The sequence below is a fragment of the Pyricularia grisea genome, assembly GCF_004355905.1.
Source record: "Pyricularia grisea strain NI907 chromosome Unknown Pyricularia_grisea_NI907_Scaffold_4, whole genome shotgun sequence".
Taxonomy (NCBI): Eukaryota; Fungi; Ascomycota; class Sordariomycetes; order Magnaporthales; family Pyriculariaceae; genus Pyricularia; species Pyricularia grisea.
The window spans coordinates 1,585,234-1,601,398 of NW_022156718.1; the positions used below are offsets into that span (position 1 = coordinate 1,585,234).

Consider the following 16,165-nt stretch of genomic DNA (forward strand, 5'->3'; position numbering starts at 1 on the left):
TCCGACTTCAATGTCGGCGTCTTCTTTTTTTTCCCTTCCAGTGTCTTGTTATTTTCTTTTCGGTTCTAAAGGGAATCTCTGTATTACTATGATGCATTTTTCTACGACCTGATGATTAGCGATCTCGGCGACTATGCCTCGCTTGCTTTCTATAGCATGTATCATATCCCAGCGTGGGTTTTAGTTTTCCGGGAGATAAGGGGGCTGGAAATCGCGGGCGATAATAGTGGAGGGCTGCTTGGTTATTGAAACAAGGACGTCTGCAGTGATGTTTTGAATATAATATAGAAAGTTTTGCCCGTCATATCACTTATGTTCTGTTTGGCCTTATCTATATTTTGGTTTGATCCAAAGAATTGAATGCCTGGTACATGCTTGCTTATGTATTTGAATATTCGGCTATTGACCTGTCACTCCCAAGCAGGTGGCTAGTTCCCAGAATATGGATGGTTTGCAAGCTGTAACTAGCACAAGACGACGCATCTGAAAGATTTTTCGGCCTGTCTCTTCAGAGATCGACTGTTTTGGCTAGCGTCGATCCATGTGTCGATTTGACGAACACTTGTCACTTCGTCCCACCACTAAAGCGTCAAGCCACAGGCGTCCATCTGTATGAGTGATAAGCTTATATCCATCCATATATTCAGGTGGATTTTACATATTTCTTTTTTTTCTGCCTCTCTTGAGAGTAGAGAAGAGAACAGAATCAAAGATCAGGCGAGGGAATTCGTTATAGGTTTTCCCAATCGGAACAAGACTTGATTTTTATGTGTCGATAATTACAGTTAACGAGCGTATAGCCTATCCTCGGCCGTAATGAGCTCCTCGCCAGCTCATATGTGTGCAGCAAAAAAATATACTAAAACAAACATATTATGTGCCAAAATTCCTAGGCTGTTTCCAGCCCGTCATTGGTCCGTCGCGAAGAGAAAAACAAGCCAAAAAGACAAAAGAGAGGTGAAGCTAAGAGGCTATGAAAGCCCCAAAGCTACACACAAAGCCAAGACACAAAGGAGATGTGAAGCTAGGAGGGTTGTGAAAAGCCTCAAAGCTGCACAAAAGCCAAGCCAAAAACCACAAAAGAGAGGTGAAGTTCTGGAAGCTTCTGAGGAAAAAACAAAAGCTCCAAAGGCTGCCCCGGTCCGCACATGGATCCCATCTCTGAAAAACATGAGAAAACTGGCAACTCCATCCATATCACTCATGACCCATCATTAAAACCAAACACCAACAAACCAGCAACATCCGCAAAGAGTGACTAAGGGGGGTGGAAAAAACCGTCGTTTTCTTATATCCATGGCGGTGCAGGGACATAGGTTTTCGTGGATTTGCATAGCTTAAGCGCGGATAGAGGCGCGGAATGCGTCACGGCGGCTGATGCTGCGCTTCTTGTTGGCGAGGTTGATACCCGAGTAGGCGGCGATGGCGCGGTCCATGGCTTGGTTGAGGGTGGTGATTTGCGACTGCAGATCGGTGGCGCGCGAGGAGACCATGCTGAGCGTGCTAAAGCCGAGGGCCTGGAAAGTGGGTTTTAATTGGCTCTGTCAGTCTTTGGAGATGAAAGGAAACAATATTTTTTAAAGCACACAGGGCCGGAACAGAACGCGGGTCCCACTCACGCCGAGAACAGAATTAAGTTGTTGGAGGGCAGTGGACATAGGCCCGCCAATAAGGGGGAAAGTGCTGGCGAGGCCAGCCTTGCTGGACAGAGTGTTGAGGAAAGTCTGTTGTTGGCGGACCAAATCGCGGAAGGCATTGGCAATGTTGTCGACGTCGGCAGCCTCCGTTACCTGGACATTGTTCCATTGGCTCTGGAGCGTACTGGCCATGCTGGTAAGCTCGGCGATGCCTGCGACTACGGGCTGCAGTCACGACGTTAAGACGCATTAGCATGATGACTTTAAGCAACGGAGTTGGGGGGGAAGGAGGCTTTGGCGGGAAAATCAAGAAATGGATTGGGAGGCTGCTCACCACCAACTTTCCCTGCCCGAAAAGCAGGCCGGCTCCTTGGAAGACGTCGAGAGCAAGCGCCGGGCCCTGCAGGCTCTGCGTCTTGTCAGCGAGCATCTGCAAGCTGCTGGCGACCTGCGCGGGACTGGCGACAAGAGTCTGAGCCAGGGCCAAGTCTGTGCAGACAGCCAGAGTGGCGACAGCGATCTTGAGGATGGAGAACTGCATTTTGGCTGAGGAGGATAGAACTGGAAAGTCTGTGCTAAAAGTGAGAGATTAAAAGGTGAGCAAAAAAGACTAAAAGGTTTAGTGAGAGACTGAGAAGTAAGCGAGTGTGGTGCTGCAGTTGGAGCTGGGAATGAGAGACTGAGGTGAGGATGATGATGAGAAGACAAAAAGGGAGATGAGACAGTGAACATCGATGTCTTTTTATACATGAGAGTTCAGTGATTAATTTTTCTTGATATTTGGGTTGTGTTCATGAATATTGGGATATTAGGGGCTCATCCTGGAATCCACTAGAGTGGTAAGCTTAGAACTGCCAAGGGTGACACCTCCGCAAGCTAGCACGACTTTCTGTTCAGCTCTGGGTATATCCGGCGTTATAAGTGGCGCTACACTAGGTCGTAGTTGGAAATGGGAGGGACCTTCGGACCCTTGCCAAGCCGGGTTCACTCGTGGTCATGGTGAGAAATGCCATAGGCTTTTTAGAAATTCGATCTAACACACATGCACTTGTAGAATTCTCAACCCAGGATCTATAGGTGGGATTTGAAGACATACAGAACTTGCAGTTGCAAGGATCAGTCACTATCAAAGGGCGGCTCTTTGACTTTCGTTTTCGTCTTTGATAGCAAAATAACTAGATCTAGTCCATACACCTTAGGGGCCAACAGTTTTGAATAATGTGATTTCCCTGACAAAACGACGTATCGGATTTCTAACAACGTCTCAAGGCATACTATAGTGGTACAACCATCTTCGCCAGGGCAGAAAAGAATAAAAAGACAGGCATGATTACCAAATTACTGGAAGCACAAGCAAAGCTTTCAAGAACCTTAACACAAACCCCAAACTATAGGGTTCTCGTGCTTGTCACCACAGATGCGTGTCAGGCCTGAGTGGCTTGAAAGCTGAAAAAAATAAACTTGTTCCATTTGATTCTGAGCAAACTTCGAGAGGTTTAGAATTTCCACGCCTTCATCTACACTTCGCAAAAATGGGCGATACCAGGGGTTTGTAGCGGTTGCTTCTGCCGCTAGTCAATGTTGAACTTCAAGCCAATGACATCGTATCAAAAAGGAAGCAAAACGAGGACAACAGACCACGTGATTTTCTCGGAGCTTGTTGGTTGCGACAGATTTTTATTGGCAAGTGACAAAGATGACAATCCTTGCAGTTTGGAACCGGTCTCGATTGGTGACCGGGCGCGGGAGGGATCGTGCCCGTGGATCGCCTGCAGCCTAGGGCACTGATGATGGCTCTATGTATGTACCTGTTTGCCTGCTTCAGGTAGGCAAGGTACCTTTGGTGTCTCTGTCCCGTCGCCAAGACGCGTATCTCAGGGGTCCAGTACAAGGGAACTTCTTCAACATCAAACAGGGATGCCAGCCATAGGCCAGCCATTTCTGGCGAGTGAACACATATTATCAATCACCGCAAGTAGATAAACAACCATGCAATTGTGATGGCTACAATGTGGAAATAGTACCTTACAAGCGCAGGTAGCCAAAGAGCAGAGTACGTAGCTACGAGGCAAGATACACAACACCAGCCACTTCTCCTAAGCGGGGTATGGAGTCCGGGCTACGCCGCTATAGAGCAGTATCTTGTCCTGCCCTCTACATGGCTGTTAGCAACGATATGTAACTACCTAGGCAATCAAGGCAAGTTAGTAGCTTCAAGGCCAAAGAAACGCCATTAGAACGTCATGCCAAGTAATATGGAATCTTGCAATAACTACTATTACTATAAGCCTATGTACGTAACCCTCCAGAACAATTGCAGATGGCATTAAACCCTCCAAGAAGCTTGGAGGTAACAAACTGTTGGTCCGCCCAACTTCGCACCCTCACCTATGCCAAGCCAGAGCTGACAAGCGCCACCGCCCCCTAAGCGCCCATCAGACACCATACCTTGATCCAATAAGCACAATGTATGGGCTTCGTTAGGGCCATCCAGTGTGGAAACCATGATCTCGTATGACCGTATCGCGAAAAGAAAACCAACAACAAAACAAACCAGGTTTCCTGTTTTTGCCAGAGGAAAATGTAACCCCTGTCGACAGAAAATCGAAGCGCCTTTCCGTCATCTCATCCAGTCCAAGTCCAACATACGCGTCAAACCAAACCGCGCTTGTCGATCCATGAATTTGATGTAAAATGAAAAATAAAATAAAAGCACTTCTGAACCTTCACACCAGGACCCTGTGAGGCATGCCCAACAAGGCTTTCTTTTCTTTCTTTCTTGGAAGCATCGGCCGAACGTGCACAGACTCGGATGCTGTCGACAAAATAACGGCCACACCGGGATAGAAGTTACGGCAACGTTTCAGGAGAGGGAAGTCCTTCGGGTGTATATTTGGTCCCACGGCGCCACCCGCAACTGTTCTCCATGAAGCGCCGAACGTCCGGTCATGCTGTCCCTTTTTCGGGGGTCTAGTTGTGACTCGTAGTTGCGATATTTGACGCTAGCTCAGACATTGTTACTATAGAAAAAAAAGAAGACAGACAAGATAACTCATAGGAAAAATGTTAGCTTCAAGCCCCGGCAGGTTCAATTTTTTGGGCAAAGGGAAAGAAATTGCACGTTCGTGAACTCTGCGGGGGCGTTTGTTTACAAAAACCCTTGTTGGCTTTTTAGTAGTTTCTGGCGGGCGCAAACGTTCCGCCAAGGGGGGAATTGTCTAGGGCGGGGCTTCCGAGGAACATTAAAGAAAGTACCTATGCTCCTACCTCCCGTACAAAGAAGGGGTATAAAGAAGCAATTATGGGTTCTTGTTCTACATCAAGAGCCTCACCTTTACGCCTTGAGGCTGAAAGAAGAATACAGTAGGTCATTATTGACAGTCAAGACAGTTAGTCTTTATTCTATTAGACTAGACTAGTTCTAGAACCAGGATTGTGCCATGTTCACCTTTTCCGCCCCCAATGTAAACAAACCCAATTCGACCTTGTGAGCAGAATGCTTTGGTCTTTTTGGCAGTCATGCGGGTCTTGCAAGTATCACGCTGTACAAATGCAGTTTACCGCGATTTGAATTTGCGGGGGAAAGCTCGGTACAAGTTGCAATTCCCCCGCACAACTGCAGGGGATTAACCAAGAATCCTCCGGTACCGCAGACATAATTACCGCAGAGAACACTAAAGTTAGTGGAGTTTTCACTACTCCGTACCTACCGGGTGGGTACTTTCTTGCTGTTCCCCAAACTACGGTCAAGCCTATCAGTGTTGTGTCAATCTTGGCATTTCGCTCTCGTCTCAAGACTGTGATTTCCTCTTTTTTTTTTTCTTTCCAGGGAACAAAAACACATGTTGCGCTTTTTTTCCATATCCCCATGCATGCAATGTTAGATTAAACAACAAAGCGTCATCCCATCCCCAGGAACGTCAACATCGCGATTGGACTGTCACAAACCCTCCACAAACGCATCTATGCTTCTTGTCTTGGAACAAATTTCCATCTCGTGTTCGAAACAAACGAAAACTCGAGGTGGGAAAAAAAAATATCCTCAATTGAGCACGGAAAAAAAGACGATCTCGGGCCACTTACTGTTGCATCCGGTCCCTCACACTAAGACATGTTGAGTCCCGAGCCCGCGCGCCAATGCGGCAAATGAGGGGTTTACTTGGTACTTGGGCTTTCGTGATTCCACTATTCATGTTTTCTTTTTCTCTACGAGTTAAAAACAATCTCCGGGACAAGCTGTTGTCTTTTTTTTTGGCTTTCTTTTGATCGTGTTATCTTGTTTGTCCGATTTCTTTTCCGCCGTTGATCCGTGATATCGTAATGCCTCGTCAGTTTTCCTCATTACCGGTCTTGACCTGATTCGTGACCAGAAGTTGGAAAGGGACAAGCAAAAAGAAAATAAAGCACAAAAAAATCACCAACGGGATGTCGTTCCCGAGGAACATGTGGCTGCTGTTTCTGCTCGTGGGGGCGACACTTGGTCAAGCAGCCACCGCCTCGGACTTTGCGGCCAAGTGCCAGTCGTTTCAGCCGGAACGCCTCGTGAAAAACTCGACGCGCACAAGATTGGAATACGTCGCAAATGGAACGACCCTTCGACTAGACGACAACGTGCCCTCTTGCGGCCGGGCCAGTCAGGTCGTCAATGCAAATATCTGTCGCGTCGCGCTCCAGATTCCCACGAGCAACCGCTCGAGTCTGAGTTTCGAGCTCTGGCTTCCGGAGAAGTGGGACGAGAAGCGCTACGTCGCGACGGGCAATGGCGGTGTCGATGGCTGTGAGTTTTACTCCTGGGTACCCGTTGGGCCGAAAAGGAAGCTGACTGAGAAAATTTCGCAAAAAAAGGCATCAAGTACGAAGACATCGCCTATGGAGTCAAGAATGGCTTCGCTGCCATGGGCACAAACAACGGCCACAATGGGACCACAGGTGTAGATTTTCTCAACAACGAGGACGTTGTGGTCGACTTCTCATACCGGGCGTAGGTTCCTGCCTATCTCCTTTCCTACCTCTCTCCTCTCATACATTAAACTTTCTATTTCCCTCACGTGCCCCCCTTAGAACTAACACTCTCCCTCTCCTGGCAATCACGCAGTCTCCACACAGGCACTGTTTCCGCCAAGACCCTCATCCAGGAGTTCTACAACTCCTCGCCCGCAAAGTCGTACTACATCGGCTGCTCACTGGGCGGAAGGCAAGGAATCAGCGCGGCAGAGCGCTTCCCAGAAGACGTGAGTGATATCTCCCATCCCACTCCATCCTACAAACCATCAACCCACCACTAACCGGAACGCATCTCCATCAACCAAAAGTACGATGGGATCCTCGCCGGCGCCCCAGCCGTAGACTTCAACCACCTGTACTCCCTGCGTGCGCGCATGTTCACCGTCACAGGCTCCTCGGGCTCTCCCAACTACATCCCCACCACGACCTGGAGCGGCCTGATCCACAACGAAGTCCTCTCGCAGTGCGACACCCTAGATGGCGTCGCCGACGGCATCATCGAGATCGCAAACAAGTGCAACTTTGACCCGACCACGCTCCTCTGCAAACCCGACCAGGCCGACCAGGCCGGCACGGCCTGCCTCTCCGCGGCGCAGATCTCCCAGGTCCAGACCGTCTACGCCCCGTACACCTACGCCAACGGGACCCTGATCTGGCCCAGGATGAACCCCGGCGCCGAGATCCTCGCCTCTGCGGGCCTGCTCGCAGGCCAGCCCTTCTCTCCCTCGGTCGAGTGGTTCCGGTACGCGGTGCTCTCGGACCCGAACTGGGACCCAGCCACCTACGACCTAGCCGACGCCGAAGTCGCCGAGACGGCCAATCCGGGCGGGATCAGGACGTTCCCCGAGTCTCTGCCGGCGTTCAAGGCCCGCGGCGGCCGCATCGTGACGTACCATGGTGAGCAGGACCAGCAGATCTGGTCCACCAACTCGGAGCGTTTCTACGAGCGCCTGGCCGCTGCCGATAGAGGGTTGGACTCGTACCTGCGCTTCTTTCGCATCTCGGGCATGAATCACTGCGCGAGCGGTCCCGGCGCTTGGATGTTTGGCCAGGGGGGCTCGTCCTCCGTGATCCCGTTTGAGCCGGAGAGGAATGCGTTTGCTGCTCTGGTGGCATGGGTCGAGAAGGGCCAGGCTCCAGAGACCATCACGGGAACAAAATTTGTTAATGACAGTGTGGATCAGGGGATTGATTTCCAAAGGAGCCACTGCCGGTAGGTCGAACCCCCCCTCCCAGAGATATATAACACATGTCTCAATTCATTTGCTAACCCTCATTTTAAAGCTATCCCCTCGAACAGACCTACATGGCTGGACCGTCCAAACAACCAGCGAGCTGGCAGTGTCTGCCATCGAGCAAGTCTCCCAGTGAAATATAGATAAATTGCTCTGTTGAACTCTAGGATTTCACATGCCAGCTAACGTCACGCGCGTTGAAGGTTGCCAAAATCGACACAATTTACTCGTGATGTGGACATAGACATACCAAGGGACTGCGGGACTATTTCAAAGTACTAAGAATATCAAAATATCTTGTACATAATCTGCACTTGTGAATGGCTCCCTCCAGGCCGCCATGACAGGTGACGATTTAAATTCATAAAAGACATCTAATTGATCATATTCAACTCCTCCTTGCTTTAGCAGAGTAATTTGTAAGTCCACTAACAAGGACAAAATATCCAAAAACTAAGCCAAAGTAAACGGAACGGAATCCCAGTTTGACTGGCTGTTGATTGCCTCAGACTCGTACCAATCTCCTCAAACTACGAGTTGAGACCACTTTAAGATCTAAAGACTCCTGACTGCAGACCACTTGTAGCCTTACCTTAGTCCGGCATGGCCTTTCTCGACGATGAATCGAACAGGCTGTTTGGACCTTCCTTTGGCCACCCCTTTGGGCAGCACGACTGGTCTCAGGACGGGCCCAAACCCAGCTCCTGGTGGTGCATACATGCCTGGCCGCCTGCCAGGATGCCAGGTAGCTGCGCGTGGGGAACCTCCTGCGACCGACGGGCCAACACTTTCGGGCGCTGAGAAGGAACCCCGTGCCGGACGTTGCGAGGGAGGCTGACCAGGGCCCATGTACCCTTGTATATTCTGGTAACTCGAATTACGTACCATTGTGCCCTGGTGAGGATGAGGAAAAGTCGCCTCTTCTGGACTTTGAGTGTATCTCAGGGCCCGGCTTCCCCGGTCATCGAATCCCCATCGCTCGACACCGCCGCCGTTCAGCCAACCGGCAAGGTTCTTGCACTGACTGACGTCGAGCCAGCGGAGGCGTCCGCAACCTTCCAGTACATTCTCAACGCCCATTCCGGTTACACGAACGCAACCCCTGACGCTGATACCCTCGAGCTCGTTGAGGTGAAGTGCAATGCAACCCAGGCTGGCGTCTGACACGGCGCTTCCGCAAAATGCCAACCGGAGCTCTCGAAGTTGCGGCAGGCCTAGGGCGACCACCTCAGTTGCCGTATCGGATAACGCGCAGCAGAACGAAAGGTCCAAATGAGTGAGATTTTTGGCGGCCGTGACCAAAGCCACTATGGCATTGTCTGACAAGTATGTGCAATCTGCCAAGCTCAGGCGAGTCAAAAAATTCAGACGGTGGTCTGCCCAGGCCTGGAAACCATGATCGGTGATTGAGGTGCATCGCGTCAGCGAGAGCGACTCAAGTCGATTCGATGCATGCGCCGCGAGATGCGCCATGGACCTGTCAGTGATGTGTTTGCAGTAGCTGAGATCCAGTTTGCGGAGCTTTGGGCACCCAATGACTGTCCCAGGGGGAGGCATACTGGGTGGTGGCTGGTTTTGGTTGTGCGCCTGCTTAGCAGATCGTGACCTTGAGACAACAGCTTTGCCACCAGGACCTATCGTGGTGTTTGCCGTCGGTGAAGGCGGATGTGGGACCACCCAGCCGACCACCCTCGCCAGTAAGTTGTCGCCAACTTTGCGGCAGTTGCTCCAGTCTATTTCCTCAAGTCCCTTGGCATTATCACTCATCTCCAGGATCTGGCCAGCCGAAACCTCCCAGACCGACTTCATGCGCCAAGTCTTTACGTTTCGGCCGCAAGTCTTCCATAGTGTTTGAAAGCCTTCGTCGGAAAGATGAAAGCAGTTGCTGATGTCGATTGAAAGGGGTCTAGGTCCGATGAAAGGCGCCAGAAGATTGATGATGCACCAGTCGTTGATTCTTCGACTGTATTGTGCTAAATTTATGTGAGTGCACAGTCTCGGTGAGGTCGTCAAGACCTCTTTCCAATGTCGACTGACGGCACGAAGTCGAAGGAGCTCTAGAAGATCTAAATGTTCAAATATCGAGATCAAGATGTCATCTGGGAGGGAACCGTCGCCGGAGTTTTGCGAGAGCCCACTTAGCTCCCGAGGTATCGTTCGAGCCTTCTTGAAAGGAACGTGCTCTTCTTCATCCGGAGGCGGTGGTGTAGGGAATGAGAATGGCTTCAGAGGGCTGGATTCAACAACCATGTGGTTCTTGACTCCGTTGGAGTTTGCAGGTGACGACGGTTCTGTCTGCGGGGTGGGAGGGGCCAATGAATTCCGGCGGCGGTTCCGCATGTTCTCCATGTCCACACTGAGATATGGGTCTGGATCTGTCGGCTGACGAGTCTCGGTTTCATGTTTGTTGGGTGAGGTAGGTTTTGATGGTGTTGTGAAGGTTACTTGAGGCAACAGCTGTTTTGTGGGAGTTCTGGGTGGGCCTTGTAGTTCGGGGTCGTCATTTTCAGCGTCTTCCATCTCGACGTCTTCCTCCTCCTTCTTCTGTTGATATCGCATACGGGCCGTCTCTTCTACCTGAAGCTTCAACTCTGGCGGGCAGCGCCTCCACAGCTCCTCCAGTGCCTGACCGCTTATCACCAAGCATTCCACCGTCGTGATTGACCGCACCGTCGCCGTGCGTCCCGGTGAAAGTCCGAGGCTAGCTACTTCACCAAAGTACTGGCCTTGGTGAAGTCTCGGTCTAACGTACGAAGCCCGTGTTGCCCTTCGTGTGGTTGGTCCGGGCGCGTCCTCATGAATGACCTCGGCTTCACCACGTACGACAAAATATATCTCGTTTCCTTGACTACCTTGCTGTATGATATCGGTGAATGGTGGGAAAGATTTTGGTATCGCACTCAGCCCCAAGAAGTGGAGGATGTCAGACGGCAGAGCCGAAAAGAGTGGCAGCTCTGTGAGAGTCTTCCGAACGTTGACGTATCCGCTGCCTAGGGCGCTGCCACCCACTGCCGGGTCTTCAATGATGCCGGGACTTGGTGACTTGCGCTTCTTTCTGTTCACCACAAACCGTTCTGTGATGCTTCCAGTCTCGCCCGTCGCTACCTCTCCAGGCGCGGCCTCCCTGGATTTGCTCTTGTCTATCAGCTTGATATGGCCGCCCGCCCGCTCTTGTTGCTTCTTCTTGAGAATGTTAAGGCGCTCTTGAGCTTCTTGTCTGATGGCCTGCTCCATGTCAGGAAAACGAGGAAGCTCTGTTTGCAGGTCTTCCTTCTTGAGAACAACGAGCAAGCATTTCGAGCGGGCGATAATGGTGGCGGTGCGAGGCATGTCCATTAGCACGCCAATTTCGCCAAAGAAGGCGCCCGGCTTGAGTTCCGCATAGACGGCTTCGCCATCGCGGGATGTGACAGCCACGACACCTCGCACAAGCCAATACATTGCCCTTGCCTCATCGCCTTCTGTCAGGATGTGATCGTGGGGAGCATGTATTTGTGGTCTGAGGTGCTTTCCTATGGCGGCGAGGAATTCATCAGGTGCGGACATGAATAGAGGGAAGGATCTTATTCGGTCGACAAGGTCAAGCGGCATATCTCGAATCGTCGAGGCTGTCAGGGGGCTGGGCCTCATAGGACGCGTGGGGTTCGTTTCGACATTGAACGACCTTAAAAGGGAAGAGGTTGACACTGGCTGGCCACCAGGACCGTGTCCGGCATTGGCGACTTGTCCATGTTGATGAGACTGATGTACCCTATAGGCCGAGGGCGATGGTGACGCACGCCGTCTCATGGCGGTCCCTCCCCTCGCGCTCAGGCGATAGACCTACGGCTCGCGGAGGCGATGAACCGAAGATTTGTCTTGCAGGCCAGGCCGTTGGCTCGCGCCGATTGATACTCCAAACGGGCAGAAGTGATTGTAACACGCAGTGGCGCCCCAGGATACGCTGGTCCAGACTCGATATCAAGAGCTGGACAAATACAGAAAACGCGTGTTATTCGGCTATTCGGGAGACCTTGCGAGTGTGCGTCCAGCTGTCGTTGCGATAGTGGAAGACACCAATGACCTGAGAGTCGCCAGCCGAGAGTTTGTAACAAATCCTGGCTGGAAGTGATTTCAGGCAGAAACATTCATTCTAAGCAAAGGCAGGCCACTTTGTTTGGGCGGCCGTTGCAACCATGAAGCTCCCGTCTGGGCAAACGAGCGTTATGCAGTGATGTATGTTCTTTTTTTCGTGGACCGTTTGCCCTTGCACAACTCGCGGCAAGAAAAACGTGGCGTAATGATTGTACACCCGGAATTCGACTAGGGGCAGGTTTGGGCGGCGGTAGAATCGTCGGGGGAGTAGACACAGAAGCCTGGATGAAGGTGGCTGAGCTCGTGGTAACTGGCTATCGGTAAGCTTCCGCGGGGTGTCGTTGGCGTGAATCAACGGATGGACATATCGTGTGAGCCCGTAAAAATCAAGTAACCAGGAGGTGATATCGCAAATGTGACAATCAAGGATGATTGCTTGGTCGGTTGCGTTGGATGTTCGAGATTGTTGGGCCGCCGCGGGAAAACTAGGTTGGTGGATTAGGGGACTAGGACACTTGACACATTTGTGAGGTTGGGTTCAACATAACGAGACATGATGTCTTTGGTCTAGAAATATTCTTCAATTGAGGAGACAGCCATCTTACAAGTCTAGATTCCTCTTGAAGCCACTTAGGCTTAATACAATGTCGGTTCTCGATATTCTGAATCTTTTCGCATGAGACAAACAGGTAGGTAGGTAGGATACCTAAAGGTAACCTTAGTTGAACGAGGTAAGGGAGGAGTTTGTCTGGCTTGGGAAAGTTGCGGGAAGGATGGAGCTGGCCACCCGAGCAAATGGATGGGCCACACAGAATCGGGAAGCTCCTTCCTAGCCTAGCGCAAGCCAATACACAGCGAACCAGCCGAGCATGGCTCTAGTGGTGCCCTGTGCTCGAGTCGGGAAGGAGGTCCCTTGCTTGAGCAGAGCGGGGTTAAAGCCACCGAAATGAAACCCACTTGACCGGATGCCGGCGTGTAAAGATAGTATCATTTCTATTTTTTCTGCCTTGCTTGGTTTTTGATTCATGTAGCTTTTGCTGGTTTGCCCATCCTTTTGTCGCTTAGTGGTCTTTAACCACCAGGATTCCTTGACTACGAGTTGAAGACGGGAAGAAATGAAGGGGAAAAAAAAAAAATTCAGGGTCGTCGTTCCCTGCCTTCACAACGTCGCATTGATGCAAAACAGGCGTGCCTGTGCTAAGCATGGTGCAGGACAGCAATCAGTCAGACGGACCGACAGACGGCAGCATCTGGCGGTGGACGGTTGTTTGGCTGTCCAAAAACGTGGGGCGCTACGCTAAAACCTGGGAGGTGGGCAACAATCCTAGTGCAAAATCTGCGACAGGGGAAAATCTCAAGGGTACATGCGCACAGTGAAAGATGCACTCCTGCAGCCGGTGTAGCAGGTACCAGCCATCAGTACTGTGAGTAGGGCAATCTGCCCCTGCCACGCTTTACTCGTCTTGGTAGAGGTTCGCCCGTTCTATGGTTCAATGCATTGCCGAAGGGACTTTTTTGCAGCTGGAGATCAAGCCCCGTGACCGGAAATTTTTTGACCATTGAAGTGCTGCCTCATAATGAGTATGATGAAATTCGACAATGCAGTGTGGCTTGGTTTTAATTTGTGAGTAGTCGTGATAGGTCTTAGTTCGAAAATGAGATTTTGCTCAAAAAGTACCTAACCTACCATTGAAATCCCATTTGATCAAGTCAATGCGTCCGTCAGTCAATAGCTGGCGGGGCTCCCGTGCTGTCCCTCTTTCTCTCCACAAAGGGTGAATCTGCCACATCGCAGACGTCACGGCTCCTGCTATCCTCAGGGGTGACCTCTGCACCGAAAACTCGCCTTTGGTTCTAGAAGATTGAGCACGGGCCACAAGATGGCGTAGCTCCCTTGCTCATAACCCATAACGTTTGGTCTGGGAGTCCCGAGAAAAATAACCCGACATGCATGATTGGTTCTCCGAAGACTGCACATCCGCCTGTATGTACGTCACGAGCGGGCGCTTTCCGCCTATCGTACCATTTGATTGCCGTAACAAACTCACCCCTACTGAACGCAGGCTCAGATGAAATGCTATCTTCTGGCAGCGGTTCACTCACTCAAGTTTTAAATCATTTTTATCGAATAAAAAGACGAGAGTTAAGTTGGGAAGAAAGTCCAAATAATTGCCGAAGTGCCAAAACCCATGCGACGAGTCAGTAGGTCTTAAATTGACGGACGATTCAAACGTCGATGCAGAGCGCAGAGCTCCAAACAAGAACCTGCCATTTCCATGTGCTGCTGGCTCAAGCCCAGCGGCTGCATGTGTAAACACCACGAGCAAGCGTTGCTTATCAGTATGCAAGTTATTGGCAAACTTTTTTTTTGCTCGAAATTCCTGCAATGACTCCTCTCTCCTTATTCTTCGCTTTTTTTTTTCTTTTCCTTTTTTTTTTTTTTTTTTTTTTTTTTTTTTTTTTTTTTTTTTTTTTTTTTTTTTTTTTTTTTTTTTTTTTTTGGCTCTCTCTCTCCATTCTTTCCCTAAAAGAGAGAGCAAGAGAGAGAGAGAGAGAGCGCCCCTGCAGGACCTTTTTGCAAGCCTAACCTAGTATACCCACCCACCCACAACCCTCTCTCTCTCTCTCTCTTCTCAGCCTCGTTCCCATCCGCTTGACATAAGTACCATATTTGTCAGCCTGTCACATCAATCAGCTCAAGCCGATTGGTGCACCTATAGAACGAACTGCCAGCACCAACCCGTGGCTCTGTTGTTCTACCATTTACCATTTAGGCACTTCTGCCGCCATTTCCAGGGATTGCCTGCGCTCTCATTTCGCTGATTGTGTTTCGTCCCAAGCCTGTTCGAGAAGCCTTCACATCTTGCATCATGCTCTTGTTCCCAAACGCTGCTCGGGTCTGGACCGTACCCTATCTGTCGTGAAGCTCGGCGGGCACATGCAAAAGGCCATTATACCTTGCCGGCTCTCGAAAAATAAACCGTGGACAGAAGTAACCGGAACTCACAGACATCGGACATAGCCAGATGGAGAAGCACTCCGTTCGTCACCTTTCATAAAGCTTAGGTTCGACGTGGTGTTATTCTTACGTCAAGGCCTCAGATATCCTGGGTACGTGGCAACATATCAGAATTCCAACAAGGGCTCATCCTCTACTGTCGCTCTATGAGACCCCCCAATCCAAACAATGTTGATTTCTGCTATCACTCGTGGCGCACAAAGATGCTATTGTCACTGAATAATAGTAAGAGATCACAGTTTTCCTCCTGTCATGCAACCCACAATCTTCTCTCAGAACAAGATATACGCACTGTCTTGGTCAAACCGGCATACCAAGTAGTTTTTAAACCGGTTGAAAAAAGTTTGAATCATGCTGCATTCAGTATTTTGATCCGTTCCAGGCCCCATGCAGGGATACTTGGGACGCCATTCTTTGATATTGGGCATTGAATCCCGCTTGCACAGATAAGCAATGGTCTGTACAAAGGTTAACCAGCCCGGCCCTAACCCTATCAATCAAACACCCTTGGGGTATTCAGACACTCTCTTGTCATTGCAAATGTCGATGACTTATGTTTTGCTTCTTCGTGTCCAGCTTGGCTTCGGTAGCAGAAAACAATCTGCCAAAGGATCAGCTCGAAAGCTGTTCACTGCCCATATTCCCTGCCACAAAAGCATGGAATTTCAATAATTGATTGGTACAGCTTTTGTCGGTAAATTCCGTAAATTTCTCCCATTCGGTTCACTGCGCCAGTCTGAGCTATTATTATAGCCCTTTTGATATCACGGGGGATGAACCCCTATGGCCATCGGAATTTCCTATTTTTGCAAATCGCGACCAAGTCCGAAGCATAAAAAGCCAAAAAAAAAAAAAGCAAGAAGAAAAGAAAAGCCAGGGTCTTTCAGGTCAACGACTGTAAACCACAAGCGTCCGTTGAGAACCGTTTTATGATCAGCCGGGCTTTCCCGCCGTTGGGGTATCATCCGTCCCTGGTAATATTGTAGGGGTCTCCCTGACCATGGCAGAAGCTTGAGCCTCTGACTGGGCTTGCTGGGTTGCTTTTTTTGGCACGGACAATCCATGATGATGAGTTGCAGAAGTTGTGGATTTGTCGTCGTTGCAATCCGTTCAGGTACATTACTAGCGTTAGGCAACAAACACCCCCCGAACCCCAATAATCTATCTATTCCCTACCGCGACAAACCTCAGCTGCG

The 16,165-nt window shown here is 50.2% G+C and overlaps 3 protein-coding genes across 3 annotated transcripts; 1 reads left to right on the forward strand and 2 right to left on the reverse strand.

Annotated features, from left to right (window-relative positions):
• Positions 1-1,337: 1,337 nt before the first annotated feature.
• PgNI_07175 (uncharacterized protein) lies at positions 1,338-2,178 on the reverse strand (the record flags this gene model as incomplete). Its single annotated transcript, XM_031127191.1, has 3 exons — positions 1,338-1,517; positions 1,620-1,862; positions 1,972-2,178. The coding sequence occupies 3 exons, from the start codon at positions 2,176-2,178 to the stop codon at positions 1,338-1,340; spliced, it is 630 nt and encodes a 209-aa protein (XP_030980697.1).
• A 3,306-nt stretch (positions 2,179-5,484) lies between these two features.
• On the forward strand, positions 5,485-8,211 carry PgNI_07176 (uncharacterized protein). The gene is made up of 5 exons (XM_031127192.1): positions 5,485-6,414; positions 6,483-6,618; positions 6,733-6,868; positions 6,950-7,854; positions 7,926-8,211. Exons 1-5 carry the CDS (start codon positions 6,063-6,065, stop codon positions 8,017-8,019), a joined length of 1,623 nt encoding a protein of 540 aa, XP_030980784.1. The 5' UTR covers positions 5,485-6,062; the 3' UTR covers positions 8,020-8,211.
• A 253-nt stretch (positions 8,212-8,464) lies between these two features.
• Positions 8,465-11,665, reverse strand: PgNI_07177 (uncharacterized protein; the record flags this gene model as incomplete). The annotated part of the gene is made up of 1 exon (XM_031127193.1): positions 8,465-11,665. The coding sequence occupies one exon, from the start codon at positions 11,663-11,665 to the stop codon at positions 8,465-8,467; it is 3,201 nt and encodes a 1,066-aa protein (XP_030980785.1).
• Positions 11,666-16,165: the final 4,500 nt, after the last annotated feature.

Bases quoted from the DNA above. Each gene is read 5' to 3' on its own strand.
- PgNI_07176 (XM_031127192.1), top strand. From the start codon at position 6,063: ATGTCGTTCCCGAGGAACATGTGGCTGCTGTTTCTGCTCGTGGGGGCG. The intron at 6,415-6,482 runs GTGAGTTTTACT...TCGCAAAAAAAG, and splicing joins CAATGGCGGTGTCGATGGCT to GCATCAAGTACGAAGACATC. The intron at 6,619-6,732 runs GTAGGTTCCTGC...GCAATCACGCAG, and splicing joins GTCGACTTCTCATACCGGGC to TCTCCACACAGGCACTGTTT.